We start from the raw sequence: 19,337 nt of genomic DNA, 5'->3' as shown, positions 1-19,337 counted from the left end.
AAAAATCATTTTTAAAAAATCGTTTTTACTTTGCTTATCATAAGCATCTACTTGTAGTATAAACGAATGTGAAATCTGTTACATGTGTTGTAACTGCTTATTAATGGTTTATAACCTAATTAATAACCATTTATAAACTCCTTTATAAACTGTTTATAACCCCTTTTTAAAAGAGCCTTATTTTAAAAAGGTACCAGCGGATGTTTTGTTTTAAGGTGTGGCCACAAGATAAAATATTAAGACCGTGAGATTATATATTATATATATTATATCAAAGCTTAATATATTATCATGTGCCCTTAGTATATTATACTATCCTTAATGTATTATTTTGTGGTCTCAATATACTCAATATAATATCTCATGGCCATGCCTGATTAAAAACAAAAAACAACCAACATACCACCTTAACACCTCCACAGCCATCTTTCCACAAAGCTAAACTTCTTATTTGCCAGCTTCTTGCTTAAAGTTTCCATTCCACCTTAAGTGGTGTATTAGCTACATTCCAGCATTTGTACAGTAACAACAGACCTGCTGCACTAATTAAGGTGGACTGGAAAATTCAAACAGGAAGTAAAGACTACAAGAGACAACCCAAGGCCTAACTCTCGATGTTTGGACGTTTCTGAAACTCTGAAAAGAACAGGAACCTCCAACAACCTTTATCACATTTTTGTTTATCTAAGGAACCTTCAATACTTCAGGAAATCTTTCTCGTCTTCCAATAAAAGAATAAAAAAAGAGACAATGGCTGGGAAATCAGGAAGCATGCTAGCGCAGTACAGCGCAACAAAATAATACAATAAAATAAATTAAAACAAAGATGGTGGAGAGCAACAAGAGAAAAGGGGAACAGTATAAAGCTTCAAGTCACAATATTTCCAAAACTATTATTTAGCAATATTCATTATCTTTAGGTATCAGTACTATCGTCGTTATTGTTTCATAACATAGCCTTTACATTAAAGTTTTTGAGGTATATCAGAATTTTCATTGTCAAACACATGCCTGCCAGATTGTACCACTAGAGGACACGTGGTTGGTGGAGAATCGAAAGTGATTGGCCAGATGCTTATGAATGGGGTTTTAAAAAATGAGGCGTGTGATTGGTTTGTGGATCACTGAAACTTAATGCATTGAATTTAGATGCATTAAATTCAAATGTGTGCATCACAATAATTTCAACACATTTAAATGGAATTAAAAATGCATTACCATTTCAGTGGTCGGTGGCCACACGTCTGGCCTCAACACACACATATATGAATATGTATTTATATATACACACGCTCTGCTAATACTGTAAGTCACACAAAAATATCTCTGTTTAGGAGTGTGTGTATATATGTATATATATATATATATATGTGTGTGTATGTATTTATAAAGTATGTGCATCCGCGTCAGTGCATCGGGAGCATGCAAACAAACACTCCTCTGTATTCCGAGTCACTGAGCACTGCTTAGATGGTTTAAAAAAAGGGCATCCATACAATAAATAAATAAATTCATAAATATGTATGTATGTAAATAAATATGTAGGTAATAAATAATAAATACAAAAAATGAAGTAGAACATCTCGTACAAAAACAAAGTGCTTCTTTATCAGGACGGAAAAGGTGAGGCCTTGTTGTAGCTACCGTCGTATTGTACCTACAACGTGCTAGCACACAAGAATGATGCTATTATGTTGTGTTTGTGTGTGTTGTAGTGTGTATAATGTGTGTATTCGTGTGTATGTGAGTATGTGTATGCGTGTCCAGAGCAATCCCACCCGTGGTTGAAGGAAAAAGGCACTCAACATGTACTGCATAGGAGCCACCTCCTTCACCGTGGCATATAATGCAGTCTGACTGCTCTGTGAAAGTGTGTATGCGTGTATATCCATTTATGTGTGTATGTAAGACCCCAATTGTCAATTGCTACATTAGTCATTGTCATGTAAGACAGTATATATGTGTGTGTATATATACAGTTGCAAGAAAAAGTATGTGAACCCTTTGGGATTACTTGGATTTCTGCATGAATTGGTCATTAAATGTGTTCTGATCTTTATCTACGTCACAACAACAGACAAACACAGTCTGCTTAAACTAATACCACACAAAAAATATACATGTTTGCATGTTTTTATTTAATATGTTAAATTTCACAGTGCAGGGTGGAAAAAGTATGGAACCTTTGAATTTAATAACTGGTTAATCTTGCTTTGGCACCAAAAACCTCAACCAAACTTTTTCTGTAGTTCAGGAGAAATTTTGCACCATTTCTCCTCATAAAACTGTTTCAGTTCAGCAATATTTTTGGGATATCTAGTGTGAATCGCTCTCTTGAGGTCATGATGCCACAGCATCTCAATTGGGTTGAGGTCAGGACTCTCCAGAAGGTGTATTTTCTTCTGTTGAAGCCATTCGGTTGTTGATTTACTTCTATGTTTTGGGTCACTGTCCTGTTGCATCATCCCTCCTTGTGTGGTATTAGTTTAAACAGACTGTGTTTGTCTATTATTGTGACTTAGAGACTTAGATGAAGATCAGAACACATTTAATGACCAATTTGTGCAGAAATCCAAGTAATCGCAAAGGGTTCAAATACTTTTTCTTGCAACTGTATATATGTATGTATGTATGTACACCGATCAAGAATAACATTATAACCACCTCCTTGTAATTGTCAGAGTAGTGTCTTATAGAATGGACATAGTGTTTAAGAACTCCAGCAGCACTGCTGCAGTGTCTTATCCACTCGTACCACCAGCACAACACACACAATAACACCTCATACACCACCTCATACAAAAAAAACAAGAGCACAATGGTCATAATGTTATAACTGATCAGTGCATGTGTATTTGTGTGTATTTGTGTGTATTCAGTATAAAACAACGACACATGAAGAAGATGGACAGATAGAAATGAATGGAGTTTGTGTACGATCTGGTAGAACTGGCAGGCCGAAGTATCTTTGGTATCAGTGGCCGTGTCACATGTGCCACAATTGTTCTGTGAGGTAGCCGCACTGGTTCTCACTACAAACGATGTGTGTATTTGTGTGTGTGTGTGTGTTTGCATGTGTGTACGTGAGTGTGTTCAGATTTTTTTTTTTCACATTTTTGCTTCACATTTGACTCTGAAACAACATTGTTTAAGAACCTTGCTTTAAAAAAAACACCTCTAAACCTCTCCGGCTCTGGACACGGTCATTGGTAGGTGGTACCTGTGGTGTTATGACATTTGGCTTCTTTGTGTTCTCCTTGTTTGTCCATTGTTTGATGCTACAAATGTACATTTGGCTTTTTTCTCCAGTTTCAGAGCTGTTCCCCAATGTCCAGCTTGATGACATCAATCTGGATGGAATTGCATGCACCCTTTGATTTACTGAGAACATCTTCTAGACCAAAACAATCTGAAAGGGTCTCAGATTCAAACCAGGTAATCAGAAGAGCCAAGACCTGTCTCAGTCTTGGTGTCGTCAGTGATGATTGACTGAGACTGACAATGACTTCGATTGACTGAAAACATCTTCCAGACCAAAGCAATCTAAGAGGCTCTCAGATTCAAACCAGGGAATAAGAAGACCCAGGACCAGTCTCAGTCTTGCTGTCATCAGTGATGCTTGACTGGGACTGACTTTGATTGATTGAGAACGTCTTCCAGGCCCAAGCATTCTGAGAGACTCTTAGATTCAAACCAGGGAATGAGAAGATCTATGACTGGTCTCAGTCTTAGTATCGAAAAAAAATGATGATTGATTGAGACTGACTTTGATTGATTGAGAACCTCTTCCAGACCAAAGCAATCTAAAAGGCTCTCAGATTCCAAACATGGCGATGAACTTTCTTTTTTTAGAGTGTCATTCGTTAACGTTAGTCGTGAACCATGATCCCACAACTGAACCATGATCCATGTTTGAGAAAGGTCCAGTTCAGAAGATGCCAGAGAGGTTGAAGTTCAGAGGCTGCTCCAGCTTGGAGTCCATCATTTTTTTTCATGAACATCATCACATCCGTCCAGGTTTACAGTATACACAACAACCCTTATTTTTTCTCTCGCTGCGGTTGTCTCTGATTGCTCCCGTAGCTTTTTGTCTCCCTCAGAGCATTCGCATTTGCGCTCGCTTTTGCTTTTCGTTTGTCGACTTCTTCTTCGCAAATTCGTTAACAAGGTGCTTCTTTACTTGTAGTTTATGCACAACAGAGCACAAAGAGTTACATTTAATAGAAACTTTGTGTCTATGGTACTAATTACCCGCATCGTTATTATAGAAGGGAAAGAGAGGGAGAGGTTGGGGCGAAGGGGAAGAGGATAGGAAATAGTGTAAGGAAGGGGAAAGGAAGAAGGACAGAAGAAAGAGACAGAAGAAATATTTACAGGAGCTTTCATTTGCAGAAGATATTGGTTATACTGTGTTCTTTGGAGCTTTTGTAACCTTGTGGAGCTATTTTGACACACATTTGGTGTCAAGGATGAGAGGTAGGTCTTCACCCACCGTCAGGTTTTGGTTGGTTTTGCATGATTTGTCATTTGTCGGGTTTTGGTCCGGCACGGACCCCGAATCGTACAGAATGGAGGGAGGGAAGAGAGGGATTTGGAGCGTTTTGCGGCTCGGAGCCGCTCCACCCCCCATGATTATCATTAAGGCATCTGTCATTGGCACTCAATCATACAGTGACATTTTACCTTTTACGTTTGGCCACTAGACACTGCCTTCCTCCGCATACTGGAGGAAGCGAGCAGCAGCTGTACTCTACCCTACTCCCTTTGAGTAATGATTGTTTCTTCTTTGTTTTTTTTTATATCTTTGGTAAATGAAAATACCTTTGGATATAAACATCGAACTTCATGCAAAAATAACAAGAAAATCAAGCATTACTGAAAAAAGTAAGCATTACAGGTTGAACAACCAAGTTTTGCTTGGCCCCCTATAAAAACACTCATGGAGTTATGAGACGGCAATGGTTGTTGAGAACGTAAAAAAGATCATGAAAAACATTTTAGAGGTCAAAGCTGTGTTCGTCCAGTAGGTGGCACCATTGCTCTGTGCATGAGGAGCGCTCTGGCTGGCCCCCATGGGCTAAAATGATTCTGAGGGGGCCAGCACAGAGGACTGATTGATTCTTCCAATCCCTTTCTCATTGTGCTGAAGCAAGAGCATGGAGCCACGCTGGCAGTAGGGTAGGTGGGTAGGTGGGGGGACGTGAGGAGACGTGATCAGGAATCAGGACAGGAATAAAATCATGTGGAGAAAAAAAAGTGTGTGGCGTGGCCCGAGAATTTAGACATCTAACGCGTCTGAGGCATATGATTGTGACACGCAACCTCCATGTTCCTTTGTCTAAATTCTCCCGGCCATCGCCATCGAATTCCAAGTCAAATTCATAAGAAATGGCTGACTTTATGCTAATGCTAACTGGAATGAGCTACGTAAGCAGTGAAGCCTCAGGATCTCGGCCAGACCTTCTGGTTGTCGCCTCACTGATTACAGAACAAAGTAGAAGGGGAATGTGTTGGGACACTTATTGCCATCTCCTCTTTCTTATTCGTTCCTAACTTGTTCTAAAAAGACAAAGGTCGTGGAAAACGACAAGAAGTTCAACGTAAAAGACCAACATCTCGAGGAACAAAGGGCGATGAGATTTAAGACTGAAGGCTTAAGGCTTAAATATCAAGCCTAGAAACCTTCAGATCAGGCCTTAGGCCTTCTTTGGGCGATTAACAAACAAACGACGGATGCCATATTGAAAATAAAACCTCCGCTGAAGTGAATATGGCAACCGAATAAACAAAGACATAAACCACAGGTTAAAAGACCAGAGCATGCCTGCAGACCCCCTTATCACTGGTCATAGGGCAGCTTGTGTCCAAGTACTAGGGGCCTCCAGTATTGGCCATGCCCCCTCGGCCGAGCAGGTTGAGGTTTCTCGAGCTTGTATGGACGGACGGACGCCACACGTGAACTTGTCGCCACTGCTGCCACCGCTGGTCCAGACCCGTCAGAGTGGGTCAAGGCTCTGACCAGCGGCGGACGCAGTGGGTCAGGCGCTCAGGCCTTAGAGAAGGTGGTGGCAGAGGTGCCCGGCTGGCCTGGGCTGCCATTGGCCTCGTCGTGCCAGCGGTCCACGCAGCGGCGGCGTGCGTTCATGAAGAAGTTGCTGACGGTGGAGAGCTCCAGGCCCAGCTGCTGCGAGATGGTGATCTGCATCTCCTTGCTCGGCCTCTTGTTCTCCTTGAAGATGGCGATGAGCGTGCGCCGCTGGAGGTCGGTGAAGACCAGCCGCTGCTTTTTGGGTGCCAGGTTGCGGTCCTTGTGCTGCTCCTGCTCCTTCCTCTTGCAGGCTGCACGGCCAGTAGAAAGAAAGAAAAAGAGAGAGAGAGTCAAAACAAATGTTCATGCTGAAAATATGTATGCTACTGAAACTGCAATAGAAATTATAATAGAGGGCGTTTCAGTGGTCATGTACTATATATGGCTCTATATGAGTGTGAAATACTCTAATACTTAAAGCAGGATTGGAAGTTTTTTGTCTCAGAATATTGTTTTACATTTTGAGTCAGTGTTGTCACTGATAGAGATTTGTGATATTTTTTTTAACTCAGTGTTTTGAGTGTTTGCGTGGGCAGGTAAAACTGAGCTTTTTCATCGCTGATGTCACAACACATGCAGGTTTCTGGCTAAATCTTAGCTACCTTCTTACATCCTTTGTAGTGAAATACGTAAGTCATAAAACTACAACATCTACACGCAGATTTCTTTACTCAAATTTTTATTTTCACATTTTCTTTAATGTATATGATGTTCTATTACAAATAAAACTCAAATTTAGTCTTTTTTATAACAGAAAAGAGGGAAATCTCAGTTTTTAAAAATATCCTGATATGTGTGAATATAGCTTCAGACCATCATGTGCAATTTTCACATTTTCTGGAGGTCCATGTCTTCAGACAAAGTTATTGACAGGAATACTGTATATACTGTATATGTATATTAAGATAAAATATGCAAAAAAGTTGATCTTATACAAATGAACTGAGAGTTTATCTCAGCTATTCATTTTTTTTTTAGTTTTATATGATCCTGGATTAGGAAAACTTCCATTACATTACTTACTGCTCAAACACACTTTTACAGTGTAATAGCAGGGCTACTGTTATTACCCTTTTATTACTACTGTTATAAGAATGTATTTGATGATATGTAATTAAAATGTAATATTATTCTCTGCTACAGATGTCTACAATGCAACAATCATCATACTATTGTTCATTCATTTGATTTCCCCATATGTGGGGAACTCTTGCATGGCATGTATTTTTATTTCTCTTTCCTAATTGGGCTAATTGGCACTTGATTGGGGTAAAAACAAATAATTATCTGTTTACAGAAAAATGAGGTCCACATATGAGGCATTAGTTTTTTTATATATGTGGATAGAACACAGTAAAGTCACAATTAATAATGACGTGCAAAACCTTTGTTTTGTGCCTGAACACAGCAGCTTTTTTTTCTAAATGTCCACACATGTGAATGCAAGGTCCTAGGAGGTGCTGATCTACAACCGCATCATAGCAGTGCCAGTATTACACATTACAACACAAACCTTGAGTGTATTATTGCTTAAATAATTTATTAATTTTAGAATGTGTTCAAATAAGTTATCTAACACTTCTAATGATAAACGTATAATCACTTTGCAAAGTAAAGCTACATCTATTGAATATTTTAGTCAAAGATGACTGCATATTGTGAAAATATATACACACAAACATGTGTGTATATATATGTGAGTGTGTGTGTGTGTGTCTTTAATACGAAGAGGCCATCCTCAGGGACTCATGTCGGAGAACCCTCCAGCAAAATCCACTCTCCCTCTCCAAGCTGTTTGCAGTCATTCAGCGGATTTACATTCATGTACTAGTGCTCGCTTTCAACCACACAGACCACACCACATACGAGCCGTGCTACCATATGGCTGCGGACGGAGGCAGATTGCCTATAAACCACAGCAGTGAAAAACACAGACTATAAAGACACATGCTGTGGTCGTTGGCTTTTTATTTGCTGTTGTTATGTCCGTAGTCTAAAAGGCTAAATCTGTTATTTTTAATTAAAGGGTTAATAGATTTAAATGCCGGTTTGCGTGCACGGTTTCTAAAAGGCTGTTGTTACCTATGCACTAGTGGACAAGCTTGGAATTGTTGTGCATTTGTGCAAAAATGTGCATAATTTGATACATTCATTTTCTTGTTGTTTAGTCCAAATTTGCTTTCATTTTCCTAATACAGAGTATAGATTTCCCGTAATGTGTAAAATAGGCCTGTTCTTATTTTTTAAATGCTATGCTACAAATGCTTATTTATATAGTGCTATAAAAAATATATACAGTAATGTATGATACGTGTGATCTTTAGAGCTAAAAACTAATATATCAATATTAAAATCATTATATAATTACAAAATATATGTTTTTAAAGGCACTTTTGTTGTAGTACAGTACTCTGATCCTCTCTCTTCTTCACTTTCTCTTTCTGTCTCTCATTCTACCTCTCTCACTTACATATGCACACACTCACACACTTAGCCGTCTCTGTCTGTGTGTGTGCGCGCGAGTGTGTGTGTTGCAGTGAGGGTTCCCCCAGTGAGATTGTGCTGAGAGTGTGAAAGCCAGGCCCTGGCGCTGTATGTCTAATTACAGAGAGCCATGAGCCGATCGATTTCTCCTACACAGTCAAATCTGTTTACTGCTGCCATCTAAAGCAACTGCACGCTCATCCATCATTTTCATATAGCACTGCACATCTCACACACACACAATGACGCAAAGACATACACACATTTAAACTGTCTGTCTGCACAACATGCAAAGATCCCCCCCTTTAACACACACATATAGATATGCATGAAACCAGTGACAACACAATTACAGTTCAGTGCTGGCTTGGACGTGTTTTGCATACATATGCAATATGTAATATATACTATATACTCTGTATAGACGCACACATATTGGGGTGCACAATGTTTCATTGCGGCATCAGCATCACAGGATGTGCATTGACAAATATAAGACATAAGACAAATGAAAGCAACATTACATATTAATTGTATCTTAAAATATAAAAATATCAGTTTTAGAATCATTCAAATTGTGAGCCAGAACAATGTTACTGCACTATGTAACTTTGCTGGAGCTTTTATAATTGTGTAATATTGCTCTACTGTATCAGTTCACATGCTTCTTTCACTTGCAGTGAGGGTTTTGTATGTATCACACAGCTTGTCCAGAAATGCATGTGCTCCAAATAAAAGGGATGTTGTTTATGTTGTTTATTTTACTCCAATCTTGGATACACAAAGATCATTCATATTAACCGGCAGATCATTGATTTCTGGTAATTTCTGGTGAATGTTGTGTTTTGTAATGCCACAATATTTATACATGAAAAACACAACATGTCCCTGTGTACACTATGTACTATGTATTCTTTGCTCATACATTTATATAATATTTATACATTCGGTCTACACTGCACTCACGCAATATTACACTACTATATAGCTTATTGTACATTTACTGTACAATTGCATATACACATAATATATATATATATATATATATATATATATATATATATATATATATATATATATATATATATATATATATATATATAAATGTATATATATAAATATATATACAAATGTATGTACTAAATGTATATGTATATAAATGTATGTACTAAATACATTGTATAATGTGTATTTGTTTGTATGCATACAAACATATTTTTTTAAAACATGCACAAGCACACTGCTGTAACTGTAGGCCGTAATGAATGGTGGCTGTATTCTCTGACCTATATTTAGAGCTCTTTTGTCCGGTTGTGTCTCGGTTTTTCGGTATCGAGCGCGAGACTGTAGCGCGTTTCGCTCGTTCCCACATTCCGCCTCCTGATGTCCCCCGTTCCGGCGCGGCTCTCGCGCCTCCCCGAGCGCCGCGCGCACTGGGCTCGAGGGATCAATACGGATCGATCGCGCGGGAAGGGGGCCCTGATTACTGGACCACGTGCGCAGGAGAAAACAGAGGAAAATCGATCATTGCAGCTTTTAGGGCAACAGCCGCGCGCAGACAGAAAGAAGAAAGACGCACATTCTGCCTCGTGCATTAGAGGCAGTGCCTGTGCTGGAGAAAATTTCTATAAAAAAATAAAACCCAATAAATCGTCTAACATGGTGAAAACCTCGAGCATGCACTACAATCAACTGCGGCTCGAGCTGCCTGCATCCAAAACATGTATTATAGATAGGCCTACATGAGCTTTTAATGTCCTAATTTAGTTTTTTTCCTTTCTGTTCTTTTTTTCTTTTTTTTTTTTACATAAATCAGAATGGGAACAGTGGCACGTGAGTTCATTATCTCTAACTCTGAACAGAAGCGAGGACACTGGGCTGGACTTCTGAACAGAAGAACAGCATTAGGCAGAGCTTTCAATACAACACTCCCCACGGTCCAATTTCACGCATAACCTAGTCTAATCTCCCGGGTCAAACAGCTGGCGGTGAAGGCAATACAGTTATGAAGCGATTAATGTGTGCAAAGGGTAATTACAGCAAAAACAGATGAACAGCAAACTCAGATATTATTTCCTTTGTTCACATGCAAACCTGAAATACACCGTGTTCACACACATGTGCATTATATATTATTTATTACTTATATGGCTACAGGCTATATGAGAATCTTACGGGCATGCGTGAAATGTTTCGCACGAGTCGCATTTATAGATATGAGCGTAAATAGAATAATAGTCAGGCATGAGAACTATGTAGTAATGGAAATAACGGGTTTCTTTAAGCTGGATTTGTTTGTTTGTTTTTGCTGTATTTTTAAAAGCGGTAAATGTAAATGATCTGATTATTTTCGCTATGCCGCTTATCGTCCAAAACTATTAATTATATAATTATTGTTAAATATATAAAGACATAAACTCGCACACGAAGGGTTTTATGAAATGTACAGAATGTACATCAGCCTTTTCAGTTTCATATATTCTTTCTAGCTATCTGTCTTCAAATAGAGTCTATTCTAATCTTTTGGGCCAATGCGTTACAGTTATGAAGCAAAACGTAATCACACCAGATATATGGGGAGCAAACCTCTGTGAAAATGTCAATCACAGCTGGTTTCTTCATTACTGCTTCTCTAAACACTCATAACTTTCAAACCAGACCCAGTAGAAGAGCACTATATGCTTAGTTCTTTCAGCGGCTGCACTGTTGTATGACAGTCGATATGTTGTTGTCTTCATCTGAGCAAAACAGAAGCAGGCAGGGCACAGAAATTAGATTTACATCTGGTTTTGCAGTATGCTGTGATCTAATGCCTCTGATGTACTGCTTTGGGATGTGGTCTACCTTAAAGAGCCCATATCCTACCTTTTCTGTGTTTGATTTATTTCGTCTTTTGACGTTTTTACAAATTGGCAAACGGTCAGATGCATTTTTGCATAATCAATAATCTATGTTCTGATTGGGTGATCTGTATTCCACCAGCATGAAACACTCAGACATGCTTCGGTGTGAGTGGGTGGGGCTAAAGCTGATGAGCCTGAATAGGCATTTGAAAAACTTTTATATTTCTTGCATTTTGGCTTATGCTTTAGAGCCCGGATTGCATCATGTTACACAGGAAGGTGATAGTAGGGTTAGGAGTCTTGCCCAAGAATTCTTATTGGTGCAGTGTGGTTTGCTGGCCTGGATGGAGAATTGAACAAGGAAAGCATACCACAAGGAAAGTGGTGGTTTATACAAAGGATTTTTGAGCGATTTTGGTTATACATAAAAATATGTTTGTGTATAGATGATAGTTCAGAAAAACCCTATAAACTAAAGAACCTTTTATTAAAAACATGTAGGTCTACAGCTAAGAACAATGGAACCACAGAAGGTCCTTATATAGTGCCACTCAAAGAACCCTTTAAACCACCTTTGATTTTTTTAGATTTGGAACGTCAAGCAATTTCCTAATTAAAAATAAATAAATAATGAATGTTGCATGATATCCCTTTGATAGCCCTTAAAAATCCTAAGTGTGGCGGCAAAAGGGGTATCATTTCCACAACCATTTCACAATTGAACCACATTCCATGCTATCATCACGTTCTCACAGTTGAACAATTTATTGGTAGGCCTTTCTGAAAAAATGCAAGTAGAGTATGGATCCATTAAGAGCTTCTCCTTTGGGTTTGGTTATTTAAACTAGCCTATACACAATATAAGCCCCTGCGTTCACTCACTGGCTGAAGGTCTACAGCTAAAGGAATTTAGGCTCTCCTGACAACACAGCTCTTCTTATACGTTCAAGGCTCTGTGTGTAAGATCAGATTAATCTGTATGGCATTGTGTAGTATTAACGCCATTACGGAGGATTTCAGTGTAACGCCAAAGGGATGGATAAAGGCTCATAGGCATCAACTAGATTTACAGACTCTCAGAGGTTATGAATTTGCTTGGTTTGTGAGCAGAAAGGAAGGAACCGCTGAGGAGATGATGATATTGATGCAGTCTGTATGGAGAATAGAATAAATTTAATGGCGTTAAAGAGGCGCTGTGGCGACGCAAACTTTGAAATACCGATGGAAAAAGAAGGAACATCCATTGGAGTGAATGATCAAATATGGTGTTAGAAGTCCGAGTTTGAGATTTTAATTTCACAACCAGATATCCTTCCAGATTCTTTGGGGCAGTTTCTCGGACATTCGCTCTTGGACTACATTTTTAATTCAGAATGGAGATTTTCAATTGAAAGTAAAATAGTATACCACTAGATTTTATCCCTCACTGTAAAACAGACTCTTTTGGCCCATATATGATTGCCAAAAGTCCAAAATAAAAAAATGCCAACGCAAATAAGGCCTTTCCTGACATCTGTGCACATTTCATATCAGCTGCTTGTTGTTTTTAATCGGCCTTGTTGTTTCAATTGTTCTGTTTTTTTTCTTACAGAATAATTTTAGTCTTAACATCGATTGACCCACGCTTTTAAGACCATTTCATGGAGCATTTATTTAATTCAGTACCCCATGCCAAGCTTTCTCTGGCTCCCAGCTCCAGACTCGATAGAGTGTAATGGAATGAGTGAGTGTTGGCGCTAATATACTGATAATTTAATACATAATGTCTGTTTTCCGTAGCGAGCCATTACTTCCAGCCGTTTTACACTGCCAACAACATGTTGGCTTCTTTGTCTTCCACTCCACGCGAATTCATTTTAGGGGAATTAAATGCTCACCTGTAATAGGAGATTTTCTCTCGCTCTCTTTCTTTCTCTCTCTCTCTTTATCTTTCTGTCTATGCGAGTGTGATGCATTTGAGAAACATTTCTCAAAAGCTATATTATACACATTACAGAGAAATCTGAATACAAACAAACCTGTGTTCACATTGCTCAAAAAAATCGATTACTGCATAAACGCTTCCTGCTGGACATTTTTAAACTGCTTTACTGTTTTCATGAGCCGAAACACACAAACACACTCACTATAGAAGATAGTGGCTTAGTGCAAACGTACTAACGTACGCGTGCCTATTTGCGTGTGGTCCGTGGTCGCGTGTATAGACTACACAGCACAGTGTGGGCATCTGAGAAAGGCAACTCCATACAAACCCGTGTTCAAAACAGCTCAACATAAATCGATTACGTGTTATTTTTATTTCTTTAATGTTTGATGCAATTTATGTTATCATTGCTATTTAATGCATATTGTTTCTACGAGCTGAAACATGAACACGCTTACTACAGGACGCTGTGACATATTTCCTCTGTGTGTGTGTGTGTGTGTGTGTTTGCGTGTGTCCCAGTCAGTGCTGGTCCCTGTGAAATGTAGAAAATTATTTTTTTTTTTTAACATCAAGGAGATATCTAGATATACGCCTAAATCTATTCACTCCCCAATTAATAAATTACTTACTGTATTATAGGTTTCATGTTTACTGCATGAAGATTCCATGAGCTAGGTCATAGCACAGGCAAAATCATTCTGACAAAAAAAATATATATATACAGTGACTGCCACGCAAAACGGCAACATTACAGCAGAAGTATTTTCCACAAAATTCCACAGATTATTTCTATTGGCCTATTCATGAAAAATGAAATGAAAAAAAACATCACAGTTTAAAGAACAACTGCCAAATTAGAATTTTTATTTTGAAAATAAAACTTAAATAAAACTTTTTTTTAAAAGACATAAATTCTTATTTTCTCCATAAGAAGGTTTAAGTTCCGAGATATCTTCAATACAAGCCCACTTGTCCTCTGACTGTTTGCAAACTGCCTTTTAATTGGCAGAGTCTGTTTAATTTCGTAATCCAGTGGTAATCACAGTTATTGATATGTTATCACAAAGATGGATGGAGTTCACCATGCCTGTGTCCGCGAGCAATATTTTAGATGCCCGTTCCGTTTTCTGAAAGCTGCGTTTTACCTTTCAGGCTGTTCCCTCGCTGCAACGCAATTTTTCATGTGCTGCTGGGTATTGAAACGTGAATCTTTGGGCTAAACAAATATTCACCGTGGTGTGTTCTGGGGCGTAAAAGAAATTCGTTTTAAATGGTCTGAACTGAGCTTAGGCCAGCTCGTGCGTAACTGCTCCTGTAATATACGACTTTGCTTTTAAGAGGAAACCATTTAAAACATTGAATAAATCAACAAAAGGACCACTATTGGTAATATATGGAAGCATTTTAAATAAAAATGTATAATGAGTTCGTAAGAACAATTAAATCAGTTAATTACCCTAGACGTAAACGAAATTCAGCTTTACTCGAATTGTCCAGGTATTTACCAGGTGCTAAGTTATTTACATTCATTTATCTTATTGCGTCTGCTTTTACAAACTTACGTTAGATATAACGAACACTGACTGGACAAAACGGACAGAATATTATCATTAACAATATAAGTAATACTTTAAACACGTGTAATTAAACAGCAACATTCCCAGTGTGCATATTAACATCTAACAAATTTATCAAGAGTGAAAAGTGTCCATAAACCATGAACCAAGTGTAAGTATGAAGAAACTTTACATACATGATATTATTTGATATTTAAAAGCTTCGCCACACACAAATATTTTGAAATTGTTATTTTAGAAAATAAAGGTGCTTTTTCCCTATAGCATCACTTAAGGAACCATTTCAGACACCTTTATAGCGTATCCTTATATATTATGTGCCCTGCAAAGAACAATGTAATCTTTCAAATAGGTTATTCACCCTTTATAACAAGTATCCATCGAAGAGCCACTTTTACAAAAAACGGTGGTGGTGCTAAAGTAGTTCTTGTGTTACCCTAAAGAGCGTTTTCGTCTAGTATAGCCTTAGGAGACGTTTACATTAAAATTTAAAGAACCACCTCTAAAAAAAACGATTCTGTACCGATTATCTACCGGATCTTTTAATGAACCATCTGTCTTCAAAAGTGAAGAATTCTACAAGTCCAGTTGTTCACAGATTGTCTTAATACGTATTAATTTAATACTGCATCTGTTAATTCGTCTCAATCAGCAGTGTTTAATTTTAGACTGTAAGAATCGACTCGAGTGCTGTAGAAAGGAGTAGTTCAGCCGAGTCAACAAGTCCAGCCCGGGCCAGCTCCTAAATAATTGACGAGAAATCCAGGCCTTTGTAGGTGAGCAAAACCAAACGCGTCCGTGCGGTCGGAGTGAGTGTGTGTTGGGGTGATGGAGGCTACGGGACCCGGATCGATCATCTAACCGCACTGTGCGGCACACCGCTCGCATGGGGATCGATGGTTCCGAGTGGGACCCTTCTTATTTCGGGCTGTGAGGGTGGGGTGGGGGTTAAATGCGCCCCCCTTACGGACCACTGGTGACGAGAAATTGCTGTGGCCGTTTATTCCACAGTTTGGTCCAAGCTGGCCTTTCTACACACTCCATAAACACGTGTCTGTTAAACAGGGTAATAGAGCTGTTCATCGATAGGCCTGATCGGCTGTTGCGCCGAGACTCATATATCCTTATGTGCTTCACTAATTTTCGCTTGGCCAAGTGGAAACGTATCCTGCGCAGTATGACAACTATCATTTTCGATGGAATTGCTGAAAGTGGAGGTGGATGTCCCCTATAAAAAATAAAGATACTGGTAAAGAATCTTTGAGGGATGCCATAGAGAAAAAAAAACATTTTGATGCCGTAAATAACTCTGCTTAAAATAGAGATATGGAAAGGTAATGGTGAAATTCTGTATGAATCCAACTTAAACCACTTTTCTGAACTTTTCTAAATCTTAAAGGTTCTTCGTAGTATAAAGCCACATACAAGCACATTTTTGAATACTCTATTGATAAAAAAGGTTCTTCACAAACAAACGCGGTTCTCTGTAGAACAAAAAGTGGTTATTGAAGCAACACTGTAAAACATTACAGCCACATTAAGTTATGTGAACTTATTTGTTCTTTTCAATTCCAATTGCCATGACAAGTTTAATATATTGAAATCAAGTTCCTTCGTTTTACATAAAAATAACAAAAATAACATATTGTCTTAACTTCCTGTGAGCTATTCAAATTTACCCAAGTTTATTCTCTTTAGTTTTCCTATTGGTTCCTGGTACCATATATCTGCATATTGGGTGTGCCGCTCCCTTACTTACGATCTTTGTGTTGTCTGTTGCCCTAAGCTACCTTATTCTGGGCGTGCATTAATTATAATATATACGTTGATTGCCAGGCCAATATTTGCATATTGGGTGTGGTCTCTCCCTTACTTATCATCTTTGTGTTGTCTGTTGTCCAAAGCTACCTTGTCCTGGGCGTGCAGTAATATGATATATGTGTTGATTGCCAGGCCTCAGTGTTGTAGGCTGTAAGAGCACATTAACTTTATTCTGTGTTCCGACTGATCACAATATACTGGCTTTGAGCTACAGAGTTCACTCTTTATGGAGTGTACTCTTATACTGCCCCAGCATTATACTGTCAGTATTTGCAGTTAAACAATAGTATTAAAAATGTTGCGAATACCTATGGTTAACTTAAAATGATAAGTTGTGTGAATATTACTGAAGTTTAACTAACTTGAAAGTGTGTGTTAAAATAAAGCTGAATTGTTAGTTTATTTGACTAAACAGATCATTTTTTAAAAAGGACAAATTAAACAATTGAGTTGTTTTAACTCAGTGCATCAAGTTGAAACAATAAGTAATGAGTATTTGAACAACTTGTTTAACTTAACATCTTGAGTTGATACAAATGTTTTTATCAAGTTGAGTTAACTCAGCTTTTTAAGGCAGCAGGGGAACTTATGTTGCTGAATTTAACCAACTTGAAATGTTTTACAGTGAATACGAACAAGTTAGCTTGGAACATCTTCTAAATTATTATTTTTTTAAAGAATCTAGATGTTTAATGTCTCTTTATACTCACACCTCTAAGATGCTTTGGCAAACTCATTATTTGGGAAACTAATTATTTCATTATTATTATGGTTCTTCTATGTTATAGTTTAAACGACCATGTAATGTATTTTTATTTTTAAAAGTGCATGAGATTCGCATGGTCACGGAGGTCCGTCGCATCCGCGGGCTATCTGTGGGTCATCTCAGCACAATGTCAATTTTCTCCATCAATACATCCTCGGACACAACATGTGAGGACGGAGCTCGAGCACTTTCGAGTCGATTTTTCATTTTCGTCAAAAACTGAATTTCGCTCACCGTCATATTGCAGCTTCTGGGCGAGACAGTGCGGAGTTTACAGCGCTACAAGAACTAGAATAACTCGTAGGAATATAGAATTATTATTTTGATATGGAAGCACGGGATGTTCTATTTTTCATTTAGAAATAAAATGATGCATGTATGAACGTGGTAATAATTGCACACAAACACACACACACACACACACACACAATGCTTTCGGATGCATGAGCCTTTCATGCATTCCACCAACAATTGATCAGCAAACACATTTTCATACATCTGTAATAAACAAGTCTATTTCGCAGAAAAGGCAAAAATACCGAAAAATTTATAAATGCTGCATGAATTCATTCACGCAAGTAAACTAAAAGAAATCAATCGTGCTTATGTAACATGTCTCATTCACGTGCAACCGTCTTACACAATGAAATATCATGAATTCTTTTTTTTTTCAATGTAAACGGAAAGCATACAAACCTAAGTAATAACAGTGATACTACAACTACTACTACAATAATAGTAATCATGATAATAATTCAAAATGAAGTATGTTCGTGGGAAAATGTATATCACACACGTCAACTGGAACGAACACACACATCTGCAGTCGCGAGCGCAGGCACAGATAATAATCCTATTAAAGAGTATTAAAAACAGTTAATGTTAAATACTGCTTTTGTTGAAGAGTAACTGTCTTTCTAGGTTCATAAACGTTGCTGTAAGGATTTGATTGAATTCAGCACCAAGAGTTTGTGTTAATGAGTTCAGGATTTTTGATGATCACCAACCCACCTCACACACAACTCCCCAACACATCTTAAAAGTTTTGGGGGAAGAATAACCCAATTATTCCTGAGTTCTTCACACCTGGATCCAACCAGTCCTATTCTATAGTACTTCTCTACAGGTACTAGAGAAGCTGTGTGAAATTGCACATCTATTAAAAATTGGTGCAACTTTAGCAATGTAGCTAAATTTGGACATTTGGACTAATGGTGTATCTATATATATTGACTGTGCAGATGCTTTAGGCACATGCATGTACATAAATGCAGTAAAAAATATTGTATGTAATGTATGTATGTTGAGATCTTGTTAGTTATTCTGAAGAACAAAGCTTTGTTCCATATTTCTTCTGGACACCCCTGGACACTTGGATTAAAATAATACACAAATTGAAATAATACGTGAAATTTCACATTTCTGGTGGCTATCCGGTGATCAGTGCGTGGCGACGCACCTGTTAATGCTGTAAGCAGTTGCTATGGAATGCTGCCTCCCCTGTAATTAGATATGAGTGAGTGTGGGAACATGCAGACTGAGTTTGGCCTTTGGAGAATGGTGTAATAGAAGCTGAACATTCCTATAGTTCAGGTCAGGGCCAGTTCCTCTGTGTCCACTACATTTCCTAACTGGTCTCCAAAATCAATCGCTCAGTGGACAAACATCTGACAAGCCAGATCTATCCCTACCAGCTCAATTAAATGCCATTCATAGACAGATTGATTGATCTAGAGGCCGAGGAGCAAAAGATCTATAACAGATCTTATATTAATCCCACATTACACTATTAGAAGAGGCCTTTACTAGATCCTTTAGCGGATGTGTGCTG

At 38.2% G+C, this 19,337-nt stretch overlaps 1 protein-coding gene across 1 annotated transcript in view; it reads right to left on the bottom strand.

Moving 5' to 3' along the window:
* Positions 1 to 1,371: 1,371 nt before the first annotated feature.
* onecut3b (one cut homeobox 3b) overlaps positions 1,372 to 19,337 on the bottom strand; it is a 44,105-nt gene continuing 26,139 nt past the window's right edge. The window contains exon 2 of the mRNA XM_049479017.1: positions 1,372 to 6,339. Within this exon, the coding sequence (XP_049334974.1) occupies positions 6,047 to 6,339 (293 nt within the window). The 3' untranslated portion in view covers positions 1,372 to 6,046. The remainder of the gene's footprint in view (positions 6,340 to 19,337) is intronic.

Source organism: Astyanax mexicanus, chromosome 4 (assembly GCF_023375975.1).
Source record: "Astyanax mexicanus isolate ESR-SI-001 chromosome 4, AstMex3_surface, whole genome shotgun sequence".
Lineage (NCBI taxonomy): Eukaryota > Metazoa > Chordata > Actinopteri > Characiformes > Acestrorhamphidae > Astyanax > Astyanax mexicanus.
Note: the sequence above shows the minus strand (reverse complement) of the source record. Positions and strands in the feature narration are given on the sequence as shown.